At 59.8% G+C, this 20,918-nt stretch overlaps 1 protein-coding gene across 3 annotated transcripts in view; it reads right to left on the bottom strand.

Annotated features, from left to right (window-relative positions):
• Positions 1 to 3,481: 3,481 nt before the first annotated feature.
• ASIC4 (acid sensing ion channel subunit family member 4) overlaps positions 3,482 to 20,918 on the bottom strand; it is a 63,901-nt gene continuing 46,464 nt past the window's right edge. For 2 of the 3 annotated variants that reach the window (XM_032113667.1, XM_032113669.1), the window contains exons 2-10: positions 8,456 to 8,600; positions 8,161 to 8,288; positions 7,910 to 8,069; positions 7,458 to 7,514; positions 7,210 to 7,363; positions 6,730 to 6,821; positions 6,333 to 6,412; positions 5,908 to 6,012; positions 3,482 to 5,626 (exon numbers count right to left, since the gene is read on the bottom strand). In XM_032113667.1, coding sequence (XP_031969558.1) covers positions 5,507 to 5,626; positions 5,908 to 6,012; positions 6,333 to 6,412; positions 6,730 to 6,821; positions 7,210 to 7,363; positions 7,458 to 7,514; positions 7,910 to 8,069; positions 8,161 to 8,288; positions 8,456 to 8,600 — 1,041 coding nt within the window. In that variant the 3' untranslated portion in view covers positions 3,482 to 5,506. Of the gene's footprint in view, positions 5,627 to 5,907; positions 6,013 to 6,332; positions 6,413 to 6,729; positions 6,822 to 7,209; positions 7,364 to 7,457; positions 7,515 to 7,909; positions 8,070 to 8,160; positions 8,289 to 8,455; positions 8,601 to 8,864; positions 10,740 to 20,918 lie in introns of those variants that run through there. The other variant, XM_032113668.1, reaches the window with a different exon arrangement.

Consider the following 20,918-nt stretch of genomic DNA (forward strand, 5'->3'; position numbering starts at 1 on the left):
GTTGGCTGTGAAAAGAAACCCAGAATTGTCATTTAATTATAATGAGACTGTCTAGATAAAGTTGCTCTTGCCTTGCTACTGTTTGCCCAGACCGAGTTAGAGGTATTTGCATACTTAACGCTCTGCACTATCAATACCAGCAGAGCCTCCCTGCTCTGACACATGTATGAGGAAATGACAGTGCTTGTGGCACTCCCACCACAGTTGTTACTTCAAGGGAGCTGGCAGGGTTTGAAACTGTTCTAGTGTTTTCCAGGTTATGTGCAGCATTAAAACATGATGAAACCCCAAAGAAGGATGCAGAGACCTGTGACAATGGGGACATGGGCACAGCTGTGCTCTGCCCTTCTCCTGCCCTCGTAGGGCTGGCAGGTGCAGGCAGGGTGCCAGACCGGGACAGTGACACCTTTGAAAGGGGTGGGAGGAGCAGCCCTGGGTACTGATGTGGGCGGCTGCGCAAACAGAGACATTCTGGGATCCCTCTTCAGGTTTGACCGGTACGTTGTGCATTTTGGCGCTTCTCCAGTTGTGGAGGCAGGGCAGTGAAAGGTCAATTTTACCAACGAGGCAGGAGAAAACTCATCTCCTGCCTTGTAGACTTCTGCTTCCCTTGCAGAAATTTTCTAAGTGTTACTGGCTCACCACAGCCATCAAGAGAGGCAGAGCAACTTCCTCTTGGAAAGTTTTTCCAAAGAGAGGGTGAAGGGGTGGTTCAGAGCACTCTGAAGCACAAGAGGGAATGTCTGAATGCAGTGGGCCCCTGTCTCCCCTCATGCGTCCCCTCTCATTTCTGCACTGCGGCAAGGAAAGGGACTCAAACTGGCGAAAACACAAGCTACTGCTGTTCTCCCCCCACCCTGGTTTGTTTTTCTGTGTCTGCAAACACAACAGTGAGCCTGTGAGCAGGGAAGGCTAAACCTGCTTCTCTAGCCCTGCTTGGGTCACTTCAGGCTGTGCTAAACTCCACGGCAAAGCTACTTCAGCCCCAGCAATATTAATCAGTTTGATGGCTGACCTTTGGGAGGATACGGGAATTACAGCCATGCCAGGAAAGGGCTGGAGGGCAAGGGGAAGTGCAATGCCTTTTCTTCCCTGTGCTTTCATTGGGAAGGGGCCAGTGGTGCCTCACTGCCGGTCCTGCAGGAGCAGCTCTACCAACCACAGGCCAGGACCCAACTCCAGCAAACATTTCCTCGTCTCTCTAAGTGATGGCAGAAGAAGCTGCTCTGCTTGAGGAGGAGCAGACAGGAAGGTGCCAGGGTGTGCCTGCATCCAGTGCCTTGGATGCCCAACATACTTCTGTGCCCCTCTGAAGGGCGTGAGAGGCTTTGGTTGGGGTTTTCTCTGGCCAAGCTCAGGGAAATCAGAGAATTTCAATGAAGAAGGAAAGCAGGTGCAGTAGGTGCAGGCAGAGCTGCTGTCAGTGTGTGCCTGCCTTCAGGGGTTTCCTTCCATGAGGTGTCAACATATCTGGCTATGCCCAGGGATGTCCCCTCTGGGGCCACACCACCCCAGCATTGGCAGAATGCAAGACCCTGAAGCTCTGGCACTGGGGGAAGAGGCAGGCAGCTTGCTTGGACTTAGATTTTAATTGTCTCCTTGGTTTTTCCAGTGTGCTTGCCTGCTGTCAGGGGCTGAGTGCTGGAAAGTGGGTGCCGGGTGTCCCTTGCCTGGCCTGACTGATTGGCACCACCAGTCCATTTTTCCAGCAAGGGCGTCATGGGCAAAATGATCTAAGAGCAAAGAAGTGAGCCTGGCATTTGCACATCATACAGACATGCTGAGAGTCACTCCTTTCTCCAGGTGTTGCCTGTCACCATCAGCCTCTCCAGGCAGGAGATGCTTGGGGAGGAAGTGACAGCAGTGAGACCACATGTCCCATTGCATTTCGGGGCTTATTTCCAAACCCTCTGCTCCTAAGCTGGATGGTTTGGTTTTATTTGAAATGCAGCTTTTCTATGGGAACAGCTGTAATTATTGTTCATGGCAGTGGAGGCACGTTGGAAAGTGCCCACAGGAGATGCCTACCCCATAGACAGAAGAGATCCTCACTGCCTTCTCCATCCTGGTGCCTACTCCCTGGGACTGACACCACAGGAGCTGTGTCTTCTGGGGTTGTCACCTCTACGGTGACAGAAGCTGTCGCCAGCACAGCCGGTCCTGCTGTGATCCGGTACTTGGCATCTGTCCAGAGGGCTGTGCTCATTAAAATTAAGGGCCTGTTTCACTGTAGTGGATCCCCTTCTAATTATGCCTCAGCTATTTCATGCGGCTCATTACAGGTGTTTCAAGCAGCGCTGTGCTGGGTGAGCCCCAGGTGGCAGCAGCTCCATCTCTGAGGAGGACCAAGCCCCTGGTGGCCCTTGAACAGGCACAGCGTGGGAGGGGGCACCCAGGGGCCACAGCACTGGGGTTTGTGGTTGACCCTGGGGTGCTAAACCAGGGTTGTCCCACTGGCCCTCCTCAGCCCAGTGCCATCTGCACTGGGACATAAGGCATGTCACAGGCGGGATGTGGTGCTGGGTTCACTTCATCTGCCTGTCCTGTTTGGAGAAGTGGGAGACACTACAGGAGCTGTCACTTCCAGATAGCACCTGGAAGTTGTCAAATTAAAGAACAGAGGCGCTGAGAGCAACAGAGAAAAAGATATGTCAAATCTTCACCAGGTCATCACTACGGGGCTCCTGGGAATGGTCCTGAGGCCACCTTATTAGCATAGAAGCCGGGATGGGCCATGTATGAAGCTCAGCCTTTCCTTCTGCTGTGCTTCACTCCTGTGCATGATGCTGAAGGAGCTGGAGGATGTGCTGGGGAAGGATTTTGTGGGCTCACCACGCAATCCTGCTCTGCCAGCTCCTGTGACACAGCTTCACTGTAGAGCAGGAGGCACCATGAGCTCCCAGTTACCATCTTGGTGTGGGTGAAGTGATGGGGCATCCTGGAGGGGCAGATGGTCAGAATCTGGTGGCAGGGACAGTCTCATTCCAAAGGGACCCAGTCCTCTTGGTGATAAAAAGATGTGGAGGATGTAGCTATTTCTCTGCTTTTCCCTTTAGCATCCAACCTCAGTGCTCTTCTCACAGGGCATGGTGTGAGCTGTGGGATGTGGCCGTGTGTCCCAGCTGCACCCAGTTAACTCAGGAGTTTTCAGCCCTCACTGGTTTAGAGGGAAACCTGTGGTGCCTGGTGCTGGCAGCCTTCACCAAGAGGTCAGCTTCTCTTTCCTACCATGTCCTCTTTGTGCTGCAGGGTAGCTGGGCCACATGGAGAAAGGTCTGGAGAAGGCAGAAGCAGGAGGAGCACCTCTGCCAGGGAGAGCCCCGGCAGGGCCCCCCTTCCCCTCCACCCACCCTGTTTGTTTCACCCTGCACCCCTCGCACATGAGCACAGGGCTGTAAAGTGTTCCCTGGGTCCCACCACCACCTCTCCTGTAGGGTGGTGTCTCACCCATCTCTGTGCCCCATCAGTCCTCGCAGGCATCTCTGGACCTACTTGTGCCTCTTTATTAGGGAGCATTTGTACATTTATAAAACATTGACGCACATCTCTCATGTTCACCAGCACGAGGGCGGTTTGTGCTGGCCCTCCCACCGTGGTGCCCATGCCCACCCCCCTCAGGGCCCACTGCTTCAGCTGGCAGGGAGGGATCACATCCTGCACCCCCACTTGCCGCAGAAGACCTTGGTGTAAGGCTGGCTGGCATGGCTGTGGCACGTTCCTGGGCTAACATGTGGCACCCCTTTGGGGACCCTCCTGCTTGCAGGTTGGCGTATGGGAACCCCATGGGGAGCTAGCATGGGGTGCTCTGGAGGGCTCCCCAGGGAGCACCAGTACGGCTGCCCTGCCAGGAAGCTTGCTGTGCGTCCCCCCACGCAGGGGGACATGGAATACCACGCAGTTGGGTGCATGCACCCACGGGAAACATGCTTACATGTGGGTGCATACTTTGGGGGAGCTGTTGGACCATGCATACCCAGAGCCAGGGCTGCTGGTGCCCTGGTCCCTACCCTGCGCCTCCCATGTGTGGGGCCTTGAGGGCTGCAAGGATGATGGCTCCTCCTGCATCTATGGCTTTGGGCACGGCACAGCATGGCCATGTTCCATCTGTGGACACCAGGGATGGGGACCAAACCAGCAGGGCCAGAGGCTGCCTGGCTCAACCCCAGCCTTCCCCAGAGGTCCCAAATTCCTGCCCTGGGGTCCCCCTCTGCCAAGTGTGTGTGTTGAGGGGGGCTTTGCCAGCTCGCCCCCCCTCCTGAGATATTTTGGGGCAGTTTGCCCTGCGCTGGTGTCTGCTGCTACAGTGGAGGGGGTGGAGGCAATGTACAACAGGACAGGGGGAGTGCTGTGGGTCCTGCCATGCGTCCTGCCGTGGGTCCCGCCATCTCAGGGCAGGCAGAAGGACTGTGGGCACCAGTAGTGGCCAAGGCTCCGGCCAGCGGGTTGGACTGTGGCTGTCCGGGCAGTGCTAGGCATGGAGCACCCTCCTAACCATGTACAGTCTGGGGGAGGCACAGCGGGTGCTCAGCACCCAGGGCTGGGAGCTTGGCAAGGGGTACGTGCATGGTGCAAAAGAGCAGCGACAGGCAGGGGAGGGAGGGCAGGACCCACCACGCTGCCTGGGCTGTGCCAGGCAGCTACACCAAGGGATGAGCCACTTGGGCAATACCTGGGCAAGGAGAGGATGGGTTCACAATGGACTGGGGCAGGAGACAGGGGAGGCAGTAGGTTTGCAGTGCTGAAATGACTGTGGGTTATTTGGGGCCAACACTGGAGTGGCAGGGGGAGTCACAGTGCAGGGGTCTGGCTGGGAACAGTGATGGAGGGGCTGCAGCCCTGAGAGGCTGCATGAGGTTGGGCAAGGGTGGGCAGATGTTTGGGGGGGTGTCACAGTGGTGGTGGTGCCAGGGGTCAGGGTGGTGCCATGCAGGTGTGGCTGCAGCTGGGATGTCCCTGGGCTGGCCACGGGGGCCATGCTACTCAGAGGGGTGCCCTGCAATGCTGCCCTGTCCTGCAGCAGGAAGGGGGGGAAGTGGTTCCTGGGCAGAAGGAAGCTGTTCCAGGCATGTCTCTCTCCTGGGGAAAACCGTGCAGGGCAGAGACCACCACCCAGGAATGGTCAGCAGGAGAGGGCTCGGAGGGACTCACAGGAACCTCAGCTTACCCCCTTCATGCTCTGCAGCACCGGGGCCTCTCTGGCCCACACCTGCTGCTCCCCCGAACCCCCCGGCATGCCCATCCCCCTCCATGCTGTGTGCTTGAAACTGGGCTGAGCCCACGTGCTAAGGGCAAGCAGAGGGGACAGGCAAAAGGGCCGGGGAGCTGCTCCAATGCCGGTGCTGAGGCAGCTCCAGTGGCATCACTGGGGGCAAACGGTGTGGCTGGTCCTGGGAGTGGGGTGGGGGAGGCAGGGGCCTGTGCCCACCACACCCAGTGCTGCAGTCCCTCTCCATGCGAACGCTGGGGAGGGGGGTGGCAGGGGGCTGCCCCCCAGTCCCAATCTTGCCTAGCAGGCGAAGTCCTCGAAGACTCCCTGGTGAGGGTAGTGGTGGCGGTGGTGGTGGTTGGGCAGGATGCCCGCGTTGTAGGCGCCCTCCACGTGCCGGCCCAGTGTCTCACAGGGGCTCTGTGGGGATGGCAGTCAATAGGGTGGGTACAGACTCCATGCACCCTGCCACCTCCCGAGTCCTCCCACCCAGCACAGCCCGACCACAGGAGCTCCCCCGCGAGCACCCAGCTCCCTGCCTCCCTGGGACTGCCCTGACTCTGCAGCCTGAAGGCACCAAATGAAGAGCCACATCTCATCCCTCAATCTTGGGACGATGTCCCTTCCCCCTGGCGTAGCTGCAGACATGTGCCCAGGCCCTGTCCTCGCAGCCTCCAGGCAGTCCAGCCCTGCAGTGGTACCTGGTCCTTCATTTCCTCCAGTCCCAGTGTGGCGATGCTGCCCGAGGGCTTCTTCAGAGGTGGCCTGGAGCGTCGCAGGACCCGGCTCACCTTATCTCGGATCACCTGGGTGCAGATGGGGGGGTCAGACCCAGACCTGAACACAGGTAACACCCTGTGCGTGGACATCCCAGTCTACACGGAACTGCTGCCCGCTCCCCTGCTCACCCAGGGACAGTGGGACAGTACCTCTGCCCACCACCCTCACTGTCCTCAGGTCACTGAGGAATGCTGGGGGACCTTTTCTCCTCCCACTGCCTTCGTCTGGGTGTTCCCCAATTTGGGGGCTGTAATAGCCCTCTGGGGTGGCCACGCATTTTAGGCCCTCCCCAGGAAGTCTGTCTCTGCACCCACTGCTGAGACACATCCCTGAAGGCTAAGCACACCTCATAGATGTAGTCCAGGATCTCCAAGATGGTGAGGATGCTGGCACCGATGAACAGGCCCATCTGCCCCCCGATGTCCCCTGGGGAGGAGGAGGGGAAGATGGTCACCAGGAGACGCTGTGCAGCCCACAGGAAGCCTGGGGTGGGCCAGCAGGGCAGCGTGCAGTGCCAGGGCTGCCGGATGGTGGGGGACAGAGCAGTCATGGGGGCAGGGGCAGCAGGACAGCGGGAGCGGGGGACATGCGGGATAGGGGACAGTCAGCAGCATTCACCGTTCAGCCAGCCTGTGGCTGGCTGCTGCTCTGTGTGATCCCTCCCCCACCAGACCCACATATTCCCAGGGCTGGGACCCAGAGCTCCGCGCCTTAGGGCCCCACAGGAAGGCGAGGGGAGTCACCGAGAAGCCCAGCAAGGTCATAGGCTTTCTTCTGCTCAATGGCTTCATAGTTGAGTGCCTCAAAGAAGATGTCCAGCACCAGGAAGTTCTCCCTGTGGGGACACCATTGTGCTCAGCAAAGAGGGCTGGTAACCAACCCTCCTACACCACTGCCCACAAACCTCCCCTGTCCCCCAGCCCTCCAGCTCCCAGGTGCTCCCAGGGCCCTCATGAATTATTCAGGCTAGTGCAGTGGGGACATGGATGGGGCATGTCCCAGGCCAGGAGAGACAGTGGGGTGGGCAGGTGCTGGCAGGAGGGCTGGGAAGACGTGGAGAAGTTGGGGAGAAGCTCTAGTGGCAACACCCCTGGGCAAAAGATGCTGCAGGGACCGAGTATGCCAGGACCCTGTCTCTGCATGCTACCAGGAGTGGAGTGGAAGTTGCCCAGGTCCCCAGCCCCCTGCCCAGCCCCTGGAATACCCCAGCGCTGGCAACTCACCGAATGTAGGTCTCATTCTTGTTGTACTTGCGGGCGAGGTAGCGAGCGGAGCCCTTGTTGGGGATGCGGACCATGGAGATCTCCTTGCCATAGCGTGTCAGGTTGCACGGTGTGGGGCAGCTGCAGCGCTCGTGGCTGTCCTCCACTGCTGCATCTGGGGGCAGACACCCATTGGCACAGCCAGTCTCCAGACCCCTCCCTGGGGCACTCAGCTGGCCCCTAGATGCCCACCCACTGCCAACACCTACCCAGTGTGTGGTCAGCACACTCGATGTACACATTAGGGGAGCAGATGGACTCATTGCCTGTGGAGAAACAGCTGGTTGGGAGGGTGGGAGTCCGGCCAGGTTCTGCCCCCCACTCTTTACTCACTCCCTCAGAGGAAGTGGGGCAGGGTGCAGAGGGAATGAGGATGAGTGACCCTTGGGTGCAGGTTGGCTGGGGCAGATGCGGCCCAGGCACAAGGCAGACAGGGAAGGGGCTGACCTGTGGTGTAAGGAGGGTAAGACACAGGTTGACCCAGAGTGTGGAGAGGATGGGGTGATCCCTGGGTGGAGAGGGATGGAGCCAGGGGAATCCTTGGGTGTAGAGTGTTGGGGCAGAGGTGATCTTTGGATGCAGACTGCAGGGAGTTGGGGCAACCCCAGCAGGCCTGTTGGGGCAGGGGGGTGCCCCTCACACCATCATGCACACCCCTCACCTGGCATATGGACCATGCGGCAGTGGCAGCTCTGCACCACGGCCTCCTTCTCACACTGGAGGCGGCAGGCAGCGATGCTGTAGGTGTCATAGCCAGGCAGCATCTGCTCCCCCTGCATGCTGGCCCGGCAGTTCCCCCACGGCTGCGGCAGGTAGGTGAGCTGTCGGGGTGGGAAGGGCATCACTGCAGGGCTGTGCTGGGCTGAGTGCCCACAGGCACCTCCCTGGGGGCTGTGGAGCATCTTGCCTTACCCGCTGCTCCTGGCAGGACACAAAGGTCTGGAAGCCAGGTGAGACACCAAAGCCCAGCTGATGGATATAGGGTGGCTCGTCCTGGCTGTGGATCTGGACCCGGATGCCAGCTTCAAATGATGTCTCATCTGTGGAAGAAGGACAGAGGTGCTGCATGCCTGCACTGACCCAGCACCCGCACCCCTCTGGTGCCCTGCTTGACCCGTAGTACCCTCACAGGGTGCTCTGCTTGCCCAGCAACCCTCCCTCCTAGTACCCCTCACCTGTGCCTTGCCTGAGCCATAGCCCCACTTACTGGTTTCTCTCCAGATGGGCAGGTACTCTTCCTGCTGGATGTCCAGCATGATCTCCAGCCCGTTGCCCATGCCACCTTGGCGGGTCACACGTGGATTCCTCCGGTCCCCATTGAAGGTGTAGCACTTACCATAGCGTGTGTAGACCTGGGGATGGAGAGAGCAGGTGTAAGGGAGCAGGCAGGGATCTGACCGAGTATTCTGCAAGCAGGACGAGGTCCAGAAACTCCTTTCCAGTTCCATGGAGGTGGTGGAAGGGAGGTACAGTCTTGCATGACCCTTGGAAAGGCTCATCTCAGCCTCACTCCCCGCTCCACCACCCCTCCACCCTTGCTGGGGTGGGGGTGAAGCATCGTTCCCCGTACCCATGGGACAGCCCAGCTGTCCTGCTCCTTCTCGGAGGGAACTCACAGGAGTGAAGTGCTGGGGCCCACAGCGCTCTCCCTGAAAGCGACACTCCACCAGCATGTCCTCGATCTGGTGGCCCAGGCGGTGAAAGAAGCTCTGCATGGTGCGCTCGGAGCGGCGGGGCGGCAGGAAGCGTGAGTAGTTGGCCAGACGCGTCAGCCAGGCACGCTGGTCCTCCCCCAGCACGGCCAGCATCTCGGGCACCAGCGAGTGGTTCTCCCTGGCCAGCCCCAGCCACTCTCCCACCGAGTAGAGGTCGGGCTTGGTGAGGTGCAGGAAGCGTGCCCGGTTGGGGTTGCAGAGGGTGACAGCCGGGAAGCGGAGCTGTGGTGCCCAGGCGAGGCGTGCGCGGGTGTGCACGGGGCGCGAGAGCAGGTGGTGCAGGCGGTCGGCAGCGCCGGTGGCCAGCAGCCCGGCGGAGGCCAGGAAGGCCAGGCTCCAGAGAAGGCGGCGCAGGCGGGACTGCGGCCGGGTGCACATGTAGTGCAGCCCGGGGATCCGGGTGGCTCGCAGGATGCCAACAACGAGCTGGGGCGCGCTGCTGTCCTGGGGTGGTGTCAGAACTTCCCCGTCCTGACAGCAGGCAAGGGGCAGCGGCATGGCTGCATGCAGAGTGGCTCCTCTGGAAAGTGGGCTGCAGGCTGCCCCTGAGGCTGCCCAGGGTCCCTGGTCCCCTCCAGGGATCTCTCCCTCCTGTGGGGCTTTTGCTCTGCACTCTTCTGGAGACAAACAAGGCAGACGCCTTCCTGAGCTGCTTTGGTGATGGGTGAGGGGAGGGACAGGAAGGGGTTGCTACAAACACGCCTTTCCCCGACCTCCATTCGGGAATGGAAAATTCCTCCTAGAGCAGGGCTGGGATAGGGGTGTGTGTTGTCTTACCCCAGGTAAATTGATCTGGCAGCCCCCAGGGTCCTGGCATGGTGGGCATCTCTGTCTGGTTAGTGATGACCTGTCTCAGGAACACTGTGTGAACCCTGTGCCTAGGAATGTTGTGCCTCAGCTCTTCCTCCTTGTCCCTTGCCATGCATTTCACTGTAGCCACCATGAAACCCTGCCTGGACCTCCAGGGTCCCCAGCTGTGTCTGGTCTGCAGCTGGGGACCCTGCCCCACAGAGGCAGGACAGTGACAGCCCTGGGGGGCCATCACCTACTGCCAGTGCTGCTTGGGACCATGTCTACCTTGTACCTTGGTATCCATGTCCCTGGAGCTGGGGACCTCAGTGCATCTAAGTCATGTGGGGCAGGAGAAGCAAGACCCTGGGTCAGGAGGAGTGGAACCATGGGGTGGGAGGCTGCATGGGAACCCCCCTGCACCTGGCGGGCGCTTTGAAGTGACGGTGAGGCTGTGATCAGAGCGCAGCAGCGGTGGGGGGGTGTCTGTACCCGGCTGTCAGCGTGGCTGGCAGCGCCCCGACAGCCTGTCAGGTGCCTTCAAAGCTCAGCACCGCGCTCTCCTCAGCCTCTCATCTCCTGCTGCTGCTGCTGCTTCCAGGCACCCGCCTTCAGCACTCACCCAGCATGGGCTGGCATGGGGAGCAGGGTGTCCCTCAGCCTCCACAACCCCAGGACAAGTCAGGGCTGCTAGGCCCTGTCAAGAGCAGCATCCTTGAGCTCCATTGCATCAAGGCACGAAAAGGCCAGTGGTGGCACGAGGGATTGGAACAAAGGGATCTCCTGATCACCTCAGCAGTGACTCCCCAGCACCATCCCTGCCGCAGGCCTTGATGCCTGAGCAACATGTAACTACAGCCATGATGAAGACACGGCCGGTATCCCATCTGGCAGCTTGGTTACAGGTACGGGAAGACGTCAGGCAGGTCAGCAACAGGACAGGCACCGAGGGCGGCGAGCGGAGACAGCGGGCAGCGCCCAGGGCGGCAGGACCGGGCACCCCGTCCCTCTCAGGCCCTGCCCCGCGGCGCCGGGCGGCGGGTGCTGGGCGGGCGCTGCCCGGTAGGGGGCAGCAAGGCCCCGCGCTCGGCCTCACCGCGCCCACCGCCGCCCCCGGGCCCGCGCCCGCCCCGGCCCCGCCCGGCCTGGCCTGGCCCCCAGCCCCGGGGGAGCCCCCGAGCCGGAGCGGGCCGCCGCTGAGGTCTCTGGCTCCTGCTGTAGGCCCGCCGCCGAGTTCAGCGCTGGCACCATTCCTGCCGCGGCTCCCCGCTCCCTGCATCCTCGGGACCCTGTGGGTCACCCCACCATAGCCGCCCTGAGCTGTCCCCTGATGCCGCTGTATCCCCGCAGCACCGCCAGGACACGGCTCAGCCCCTCTCTGCGGGGCGGCTGAAGCCGGTTAGGCTCCTTTCTGAGATTTATCGCGGCTGTGAGCGCCGGCGGCTGCCAGCCTGATACCATCAGCCCCGGCACACCAGGGCAGCTTCTATATTAGTTTTCTTTAAACGGAGGATAAGCTCCCCAGGCTGGAGAAAATGTCATTTCTGTGAACGCTTCCATCTCGTGTCAGTTCAGACATCTCCGGGCGGCATGGCAATCACCCTGGAGCGGGGTGAGGGATGGGGATGGGATGCAGGGGTTGGGGCACGTGGGGACAGAGCTTAGGGACAGGGACCAGTGTTGGGCAGGATTGGAGGAGGTCCAGCTGTGGTGGCGGCCGTGTTCCAGCCAGGTGGGCACTGCCGTGGGTGAGCATGGGGAGAGCAGGGGTGCCCGTGGCGTCCAGCTGAGTTACTCACTTGTCGGCTACTGGGGTGCCGAGGCCAGCTGTGAAATCGCACTGGAGAGAGCACAGCACAGTCCTGAAGGGCTTTGCCTTTCCAGCATGACAAATCCAATTAGATAACAGGGAGTACACAAGGAGAAGGAGGAGGAAGAAGAGCAGAGGAGAGCCTGCCTGCACAAGGAACATGATTTTCTCCCCGCAGCTGACCCAGAAAAACACCTTCCAGGACTGTAGCACACATGTCCAGCCAAGGATAGCAACTGGGGCATGGGCCCTTTGGGCACCCGGCTCTGCCTGCTGGGCACCCATGAGTGTTGCAGCCTTTGGACCAGAGAGGCAGCATTCCCGTTTCACATGCCGGTCTCCTTGCTCAGCCAGTGCATGGTGGCATCCCCACACCATGCTTGCATGCAGGGGAGACCCCATTAGGGAGGTAATTTCTTGACACAATCCCTCATTTTTCTCTCTCTCCCATGGAGACACTCTGACCTTGACAGAAATAGCTGCCTGTGCCTCGGCAGGCAGATCCCAGTTAGATACTGCTGGGGACCCTGGAATCTTTTTCCCCACCCTGCACAGTTCTGGGGCCCTCCAAGTGCCCTCCATGCCCCTGAGACTTGCCTCCCAGCCCCCCTGCTGTAGGGAGCCTTATGGGAGCAAGGTGCTGACCCCCAGCATCCTCACCCTGGCTCATGGCAGCCCACCTGTGAGCACTGGGGGCATGAGGACCAACATCATGCATTCCCAGTCCCCCGTCCCCAGTGCTGCCAGTCCACTGTGCTAGCCTCGGGCTGATCCCAGCTCATGCAGGTATTTCCACAGCTTACACGGCTCCCCACGGTATTTAGCCTCTGGAAGACGACGTTAAACATTGCAAGCAGTGACAAATCCTGATTGCTCTGAGGAGACAAGAAGCCACACTAAGCTTCCAGACAAACGTTTTCATGTGAGGGGAACGAGCTGCGACATGTGCGGTGCCATGGGGTCCTGCTCCTGCATGCCTGGGGCACCCAGCCCTGCTCCCATATCCCCACTGGGACAGTCAGCTCTTCCCACATACCTGCTGGGACATCCGGCCCTGCTCCCACATCCCCACTGGGACATGCAGCTGATGGGCAGGCCCTGGGCATGGGCGCACCACACAGGAGCGATCACCCCAGCCTAGAAGCACCCCTGAGAACAGTCATCATTGGGACATAATGGGGATGGGGACAGGGATGGGAAAACACCAGAGCGCTGCCCACCCTCGACTTGGTGGCGATGCCAGCCCAGGGGTAACCTTGATGGTGATCTCCAGGTACCCGCACACAGAGAGCAAATTAGCACGGGCAAGGCTGTGGCATAAAGGAAAGCAGCCTCCAAAACTGGAAATGCTGCTTCCTGAGTGCAGGCAGCTGGAGGCAGCTGGATGCTCCTGGAGAAGGAGACATGGCACAGGAGCTGGGGCAATGGCACACCCACGTACCCTGCCTCCTGCTCTGCTCCTGCCCCCCACTGTGGCCATCCCAGCCCCAGATCCCAGCTCTGCTGGAGCCCCTCACCATGCCAGAGGCCCCCCGTGGCAGCCCCCCATCCCCAACATCCCTCTCCCTCCGCACAGCACAGCCAGGCCCCGCCTGGGTGCTCCGGGAGGGAAGCCGCAGCGCTGACGCCAGCATTACAACTGCCCGGGATATGAGATCCGCTTGGATTCAGCAATTTCAACTCATTTCAAGCCCGATTCTGCAGCAATTTTCTGAGCCAGTGGGATGTTTTTGCCACTGCAAACGTCCCTTCTCACGCATGGTCGCACCATTTCCTTTCTCTGCTCCCAGGAGGATTTGGGGAATGGTGCCAGTTTGGCTCGACCCCAGCTCTGGCAGTAGCACAACCATCTCCCACACTATCAGCCCCTCAGTGCAGCTCCCTGCCCCACACAGAGCTGCTGGGATGGCTCCTGCAGGACACAGCCCTGCATATGGGGGCTGGGGCTGCTGCCTCGGTGGGGCACCAGGCTCTGCATCCTCAGCCCAAGCAGAGCAGGGCACCTTTGGCACAGCACACGCAAGTGATGGTTTGGGCTTCCCCTATCCTGTGAAGGTCTAAGCTTTGTAATATCTCCTGCAGCTCCCTGACCTGCCTCCAAAGGAAGAGGGAAAACAGTGTGGGGCAAGGGGGCCAGAGGTTGCTGAAGACATATCCCAGAAAGGCCAGGACCCCTCCTGCCACTGCAGCTGTGCCTCTCTCTGTGCTACAGGACATCCTTTGCCAGCTGAGTCCCCTTGGCTAAGCCTGAGCCAGCAGTGGAGATGTGGGCGTGTGGGGCTGGCAGAGCCCCTTTCATGCCAAGCAGGCTCGCTGCTGGAATACCAATTGCTCAGCTGTGCTGCAGGCTGTGCCGCTGGCCAGGCAGAGCAGTAGGAGACACCCGAGCCCCAGCACTGGGCAGGGCATGCAGGTCAGGCTGCTGCATCAGGGACAGTGTGTAACCCACGTCCCCGGGAATGGGCAGGATCTAGACCAGGGCTTCCTGCTCCTGGTTGGTCAGGAGCATAGGGATGCAATGCAAGGCAGAGGGATGCACTGTGCACATGGGCAAGGACACCTTCCCAGTGTATCTGCCCCAGCGCTGCCAGTGACTATTAAAGCAGGGGGACACTGGCATCATCCAGCTTTCCGGATCAGCATCTGTGACAGCATGCCCAACTCGTGTGCCAGAGAAAGACCTCTCCCTGCAAGCCATTGTCCCAGGAGTCCTGCACTTGCCAAGCCAGAAGCTGGAGAGAGCTGTGCTCCCCATGCCACATGGAGCCAGGGTGGCTGTGACACAGAGGGGTGTAGCTGGGAACCCCAGCTCCTCACCTCTAGACTTCACTGCACAGGCATGGCAGCACACTGCACACACATGACAGCCTCTGGGAGAAGAGAAAGTGCCATCACATAGTTGTGCTTTCTACTCCTGCTGCTCCTGGGGGGAATTGGTCCCACAATCTCACTCATTTCCAACCTAAATTTATTCACGGCCAGTTTTTACCATTTGTTCTCATGCCAGGATTGTCCCTTAGCTTAAATAGCTCTCTTCCCTCCCTTGTGTTTACTCCCTTGATGTATTTATAAACAGCAATCCTATCCCCTCGCAGCCTCCAGCCTGCCAGCCTTCACGTGCCAATCGCTTCTGGTTTCCTCTCCCGATTCAGGCTCTGCCTGCCTGCGCAGCCCGGCTGCCCGGCACAGCATCAGCTCCAGCTCCTCAGCTCTGGCTGCCCAGGGCTCGCACACTGCTCTCGCCCTCATTCCACAGCAGCCGTGGGGCAGCATCCCAAGCCAGTCGGGACCACTGCCCCAGTCGGGGCTAATCTGCTCCCTGCAGATCTCCCGAAAGCTTGTGCTTTCATACGGTTTGTTTTCATTTTCAAGTGTCCACCAAAAGGGACGCCTGGGCAGGTGAAGGAGCCAACACTAAGGGAGTTGCAGAAGATGAAGTGCCAGTGGCAAAGGCATGCTGCAGTGCAGCGCAGGGATGCGACGGGGAGGGCGGGCAGGAGCAGTGATATGAGGGGGCAGGGGCTGAGAAAGTCCACTTCATCCTGCTGGCAGCCGGAAAATCCCTCTGAGCTGCTGAGCATGCTGCCTGCCTACCCTGGTCTCTGCCTTAGTACATGAGTGGGATGCTGGAGCTTCAGAAGGTTTCTGCTCCGTATTTCTGCCTTCTGCTTCAGGAGGTGCTCAGGGTCCCCACGGGAAAGATTGCACCAAAGCTGCACCCCCAAACATGCCAGAACGAGCTTGTCGAGCTGCTAACGCACTCCCTAGCTTGGGTTTGGACTGTGCTGAGCAGCAATCCTGCCATCACTCTGTGTACCCTCCGGCGCTCTCCAGCCGGCTTCCCACCCTCAGACACCCCCGCGCCGGGCACGCCGCTCCCGGGCACACAGCACAGCACGCTACGGATAAGCACTGGGATGGGCTGCAGCTCAGCCTCGCTGCTGCAAACCCAACAAAACACTCACATACACAGAGAGCAATAATGATGGGTTTGGGTAGCGGGCTCCCCTGGGCAGTTGGAGGAGATCCAGCACCGTGCGCGGTACTGTGCAGACACAGCTGGCCCGAGCCACTTGTCCTCAGGACCAGAGAAGGATCCCCAGCCCTCTGGTTTCATAGAGATGTAGCACTGAGCCCACACATCTTGCAGGCTGGGGGAAGCAGGGAACATCAAGGATACCCGAAAGTGGGGTATGCAATGTCCCCGGGGCTCCTTTGTGGAGCTCAGGCAGCCTCTGCTCTTTGACTGTTTCACCCCGCAGGAACCTCAGTACATCAGTGCCTCTGCGTGGTGCTGGTTGGGCGCTGGTGGCTTTTGGCTGCAGATCCTGGGCACCCCCGGCCCTGTATTGCTCTCCTTCGCATGCGGGGCTCTGGGGGAAAGTGTCCCCGCATCCCCGCTTGGCTCCGCGAGCAGCGCATCCCCCAGGGACTGCTTCTCTTTGGAAACAGCCGTACAGGGAGCTCTGCCGCCCGTCCCCAAAGGGTTAACAAGCAATTTCCTTTGCTGACAGCTCGGAGACCGTTCTCTATCGACTGCGGGAGAATAAGAGGGGAGAAGCAGCGAGATAAAAAGGCAGCAGAGCTGGCACCGCCTGCTTAATCCCAGCGTTTAATCTGCTGGGGCAGCGCAGGCAGCCTTATCTCGCCGTCCTTCTGCTGCTCCATCTCATTACTGCTCCCACGGCTGCCGGGAGATGGGGGAGCTGAGCCGAGGAGCGGCGCCCGGGGCAGGGATGCCGCCTGCCGCCCCGCTCAGCAGCCCCCGCTCCTGGCACCACCGCACCCCTCGCTGCCCGGCCGGAGCGGGGGGGGCACACGCGGGGATGGGCGCACAGGCTGCACCCACGAAGCATGCTGGCTCGCGCCAGGCGCTGTCACGCGGCCTTGGGGACACACTGCCAGTGTCACACACTCAGTCACACCTTTACCAATCATTGAGCTCCGGTGGTCCAGCTTGCACGATGACCAAGCCCCCATGGGCTTATGGAGGGTGCAGGGCTCCATGGGACGGTGTGTGCAGAACAGAGTAGGGCCAGGAGAGCAGGCAAGGCAATGCCACGTTGTCTTGCCTGTGCCCGTTCCCTCCATCCTCACCTAGCCAGGTGTCCCCCTGCCAGGTGCCAGACCAGGCCGGCTCTTCCCAGCAGGCACACCGTGGCCATTGCCGCTGGGACACACCGGCCTGGACCTGGCAGCTCCCACAGCCTCGGGACAGAGTTAGGCAGGAGGGGAGGGGGTCCCTCCAGCCGTGGCATTTATCTGTAAATCCACAGCACTGACATGGTGCAGATGAAGCCTCTGCTCTTGCTGGGTTGTCACGGGGGTTATCCTTCTGCCTACGGATGGGTTTGCACTGATAAGATTTATTGTCACCCTGGCTGAGGTGCTGCCAGCACCTCACTGCCTGCTGCTCTTGCAAGCCTGTGCTGCCCGCTGGGGGGGTGTTGTGAGGGGCATGAGCAGCACCTCAATGAGCAGTTGCCAGTAGAGTGGGTCCCCAGATAAAAGGACAGTCAGACATGACCCTCTGCTCCCTGCTGCCAGGGCTGAATGGGTTCCCTGCCCACCTGTTGCAGGGTGCCTCACACACTCTCTGACCATTTCAGCAGGATGCAGGGGGATACTGGTCCCTGAGCTGGACCATGCTGAGCAGAGCACACATCTGTGCTGCCACAGATTTGCTGACGGTGCTGGCATTGCAGCTCCTGTCACAGCTCGGCGGCTTTGCAGCTCTCCTGCATAGTGCAGGGTGACTGGGACTCGCGGGACTGCTGGGGCAGCCATGTGTGCAGCCACCACAGGCAAGATGGCCAGGGCGGGGAGTGGGGGGCAAACTGCATCCTGCAGCCTGAACTCAGCACCATGCAGAAGCTGGCAGGGTGGCTATGGGAACTAGGGCTTTGTGCACCCCATGCTCCAGGGTGACATGGGACGAGCAGGAATACCCTCAAAAGGGGAACTTGGCTCCAAAACACTCTGCTGTTACATGATCCCTCACCTACTCCCTGCTGCTTGCCCCCATGCACGCTCCCCACCACTGATTTCCCTGGGGCCAGAAGGGATTGCCCTGAGCCACCTGGTGCAACCAGGCAGGGGCTGAACCAGGCTAAATCCCTGAGCAGTGGGAGGGGTAGCCACCTGCCAGCATCCTCCCCGTCTCTGAAGTCACCACATCAGCCTCACACAGCTCTCCCACCACTCTGCTCCATCCAAGCTTCCACCTCTTCCCCTTCTCCTCCCCTCTAGCCGCTGACCTCCGACACTGCTGTGGGCTCTGCTCTCTCTGACAACACGAATTTGACTCCAGTGTGTCAGAACTGCAGGAAACATCATGCAAACAAACAACCTGAGCCCTGGATGCACCCTCCTCCCCAGGGCCAGCTCAGGGGACCTGGGGGCCAGGAGGCCAGTCAGGATGATGGTGTAACCCAACAGCACATAGGGAGCCCTAGTGAAGTGGGGTGATCACAGCTCAGTGGGAAAGGGCTCGTTAATAGCTGAGCCCTTTTAGCAGAGATTAGGGAGCTGTGCGGCTTTGATCTTTGATTGCCAATTTGCATCTTGAAGGCGCTGGGACCTCATCCAGCCTCAGCGCAACCCTTTGTGGTTATCTCGTGGCTAATGGATTTGTTCTTAATGCTGGAGCGTGCAGGCTAAAGGCTGATTAAACCCTCTCCGCGGCGCTAAATCAATGGAACAAACATGATAGGGGTTGGCTTTCCCCAGCCTGGGTGCTCCCGGGCAGAAGGGCTGATCGAGAGAGCCCCCGCGCTCTGGTACTGACAGGGGCTCCCTCCTTGGGGCTGCCAGGAAGGGGAAGAGGTGCAGGCACTGGCAGGCAGGGACAACCCTGCAGCCCATATGCTTCTATCCCTATATCCCCACTCTCTGCTCACCACGTAGGAGGTGATGGGCTGGGAGTCTCAGGACTCTCAAGGTGTCTGTCTCTCCTGGATGTTTGGGCCGCAATTGCCCATGTGCTGGTCCTTGGCACCTGCAGGAGCTCCTCAGTTTTCCTCTTCAGCTCCTCCCAGCTCCCAGGGATTGCTGTGGGAGTAGGGACATGTCCCAGCAGGAATGGGATAGGGCAACCTGCCCCTGCAGCTGGGGACCTCCTTCTCCCCTCCTCATACCCCTTTGCCTTCCACACAAAGGGAAGCAGCACTGGCAGCTCCCATGTCCTCTCTTTAGACCATTTCCCCTTGTCCCTGCTTGGATCCAGGTCCCAGGACTGTATGCTGCTCCCAGCATTCCATACATCACGTGCTGTGAGCAGGTGCATCTGGACACACTTTCCATAATGCCCGTGGTGCCCATTGCATGCCCAGCTTCAGGAAAACACAATTCCCGTTGTGTCTGCAGGTGGATGAGCAGAAGGGACAAAATGCACCCTGCCTACTCATGCCCCAGGAACAGAAGTACTTAATCCAAACTGCTGCCTGAGCTGTGGGCCTGGGGATGGGAGCTGAGCACCTGAGACAGGAAGGACTAAAGTTTTGGGGACTAGGAGCTGTGAGGAATAGGAGTGAGGATGGGGGTTTTGTGGCTGCAAGCTGGGAGAAGACTGTCTGAGAGCATTTTGCAACCTTTGCTTTTTGCGGGGCTCATGGCATTGGCCCAGCTGCTGCAAGGTCAAAGCCACCTGCAGGTGAGAGGAGCCCTGATCAGGGACCTTGCTCCAGAGCCCTGCTCCTGTGCCAGAGGGTGAGACATGACCTCCAGCACAGGTAAGCTCAGAACAGCATCCTGCTGGGAACCAGTCTGTGGGGAAAAGGTGCTGGAAGCAGCCCCATGGGCCCCAGACCGTGCCCATGCCAGGCTAAGTCCTGACGAGCAACTACCTCAGAGATAGCTGGGCTGCCACACGGCATGGAGCTGGTGGGATCACGCACTGTGATTCCCATCGGCAATCCTCACTATTGAAATATCTCCTCTTTGCCAGTATTTGCCAAGCACAGGAGATAAAGTGGCTACAAGTCATCAGTGCCGGCATTTCAATGCACTAGGGCTGCAAGCGGATCGGCAGCCAGGCAGTCAGGCAGCTCCCGGGGGTGGGGGGCCCTGCCAGCTCAGCCCCCCAAGCCCCCCTGCAGCAGTGTGAGGAGAGCCAGGATCCCTCCATGCTGCTGCACAGTACCTCTGGAGCCTGGGATGGATGCTGCTGCCATGGGCATCACTGCCTCTACCACCCTGCCCTGGGCATCAGCACAGCCCCCCTCCTGCCAGAACCCCCACCTCTGCACCACGACAGCCATTCCACCAGGGCAGCATCTCCCTGAAACCCTCAATGCAGCACCAATCCCCTGGCTCCAGCACTGCCCCATCCACTCCATGTCATCCCAGTGACCCCAGTATCTCTGCCCTGCCCTGCCCTGCCTGCACCATGCATCCCTTTCTCCTCCTTGCTCGAGGCTGCCTGTGCAGTCTCTGCAGTGGTCCCTAAAAGGATGAGGCAGGACACAATGCTGAGATACAGCTCCTGGAGGAGAAGCCCAGAGCATTATCAGCACAGGGAGTTAATTAAGGTCATGTCAAGCGATAAGGAACAGGATGTCAGAGCAGCAGCGGCAGCACAGGGGGGTCAGAGCCTGAAAAACTCCCTCTGAAAAGCATCTCCACTGAGATGTGACCAGCCAGGTGCTCGGGGACAGAGCAGCTGTCATGGCCACACACACAGGGCTCAATGTATGGCACTGTACATGCTGTACCATGCACAGTACAGGATAGAATGGGATGGGGATGGGATGAGGTGAAATGGGATGGGGATGGGGATGAGGATGGGGTGAAGTGGGATGGGATGGGATGGGATGGGATGGGATGGGATGGGATGGGATGGGATGAGGTGAAATGGGATGGGGATGGGGATGAGGATGGGGTGAAGTGGGATGGGATGGGATGGGATGGGATGGGATGGGATGGGATGGGATGGGAAGTGGCTGGACAGGAGGCCTGGCTGTGATACACCATTTCCTGGCCCAGGAGAGCCAACTGAACAGTCCTGGTTATTCACTCCTGACCTCATGCAGAAGCAATGCACCTTGGTGTGACCAGCGTCATGCCAACGGGTCAGGAATTACTGTGAACTCCTGCCCATAATTAGCATGTGTAATTGCAGACACTCTCTGATTAGCAGGATCTCAGAGCTGGGTGTGCCAGACTGCTTGACAGCGCTCACATTGCTCCTGCCTCAGACTGTTCAGCCCCCTGCTCAGTGATGACTTCACCCCCGAGCCAGGCAGTGCCATGGGGCTGGGAGAGCCAGGCCAACCTGGCATGGCACAGCACAGAAGGGTGGTGGGAGCATGCTGTCGACAGAGGGACAGGCACAGGGGACACACTGCCAGTGCAAATCC

Source organism: Corvus moneduloides, chromosome 7 (assembly GCF_009650955.1).
Source record: "Corvus moneduloides isolate bCorMon1 chromosome 7, bCorMon1.pri, whole genome shotgun sequence".
Taxonomy (NCBI): domain Eukaryota; kingdom Metazoa; phylum Chordata; class Aves; order Passeriformes; family Corvidae; genus Corvus; species Corvus moneduloides.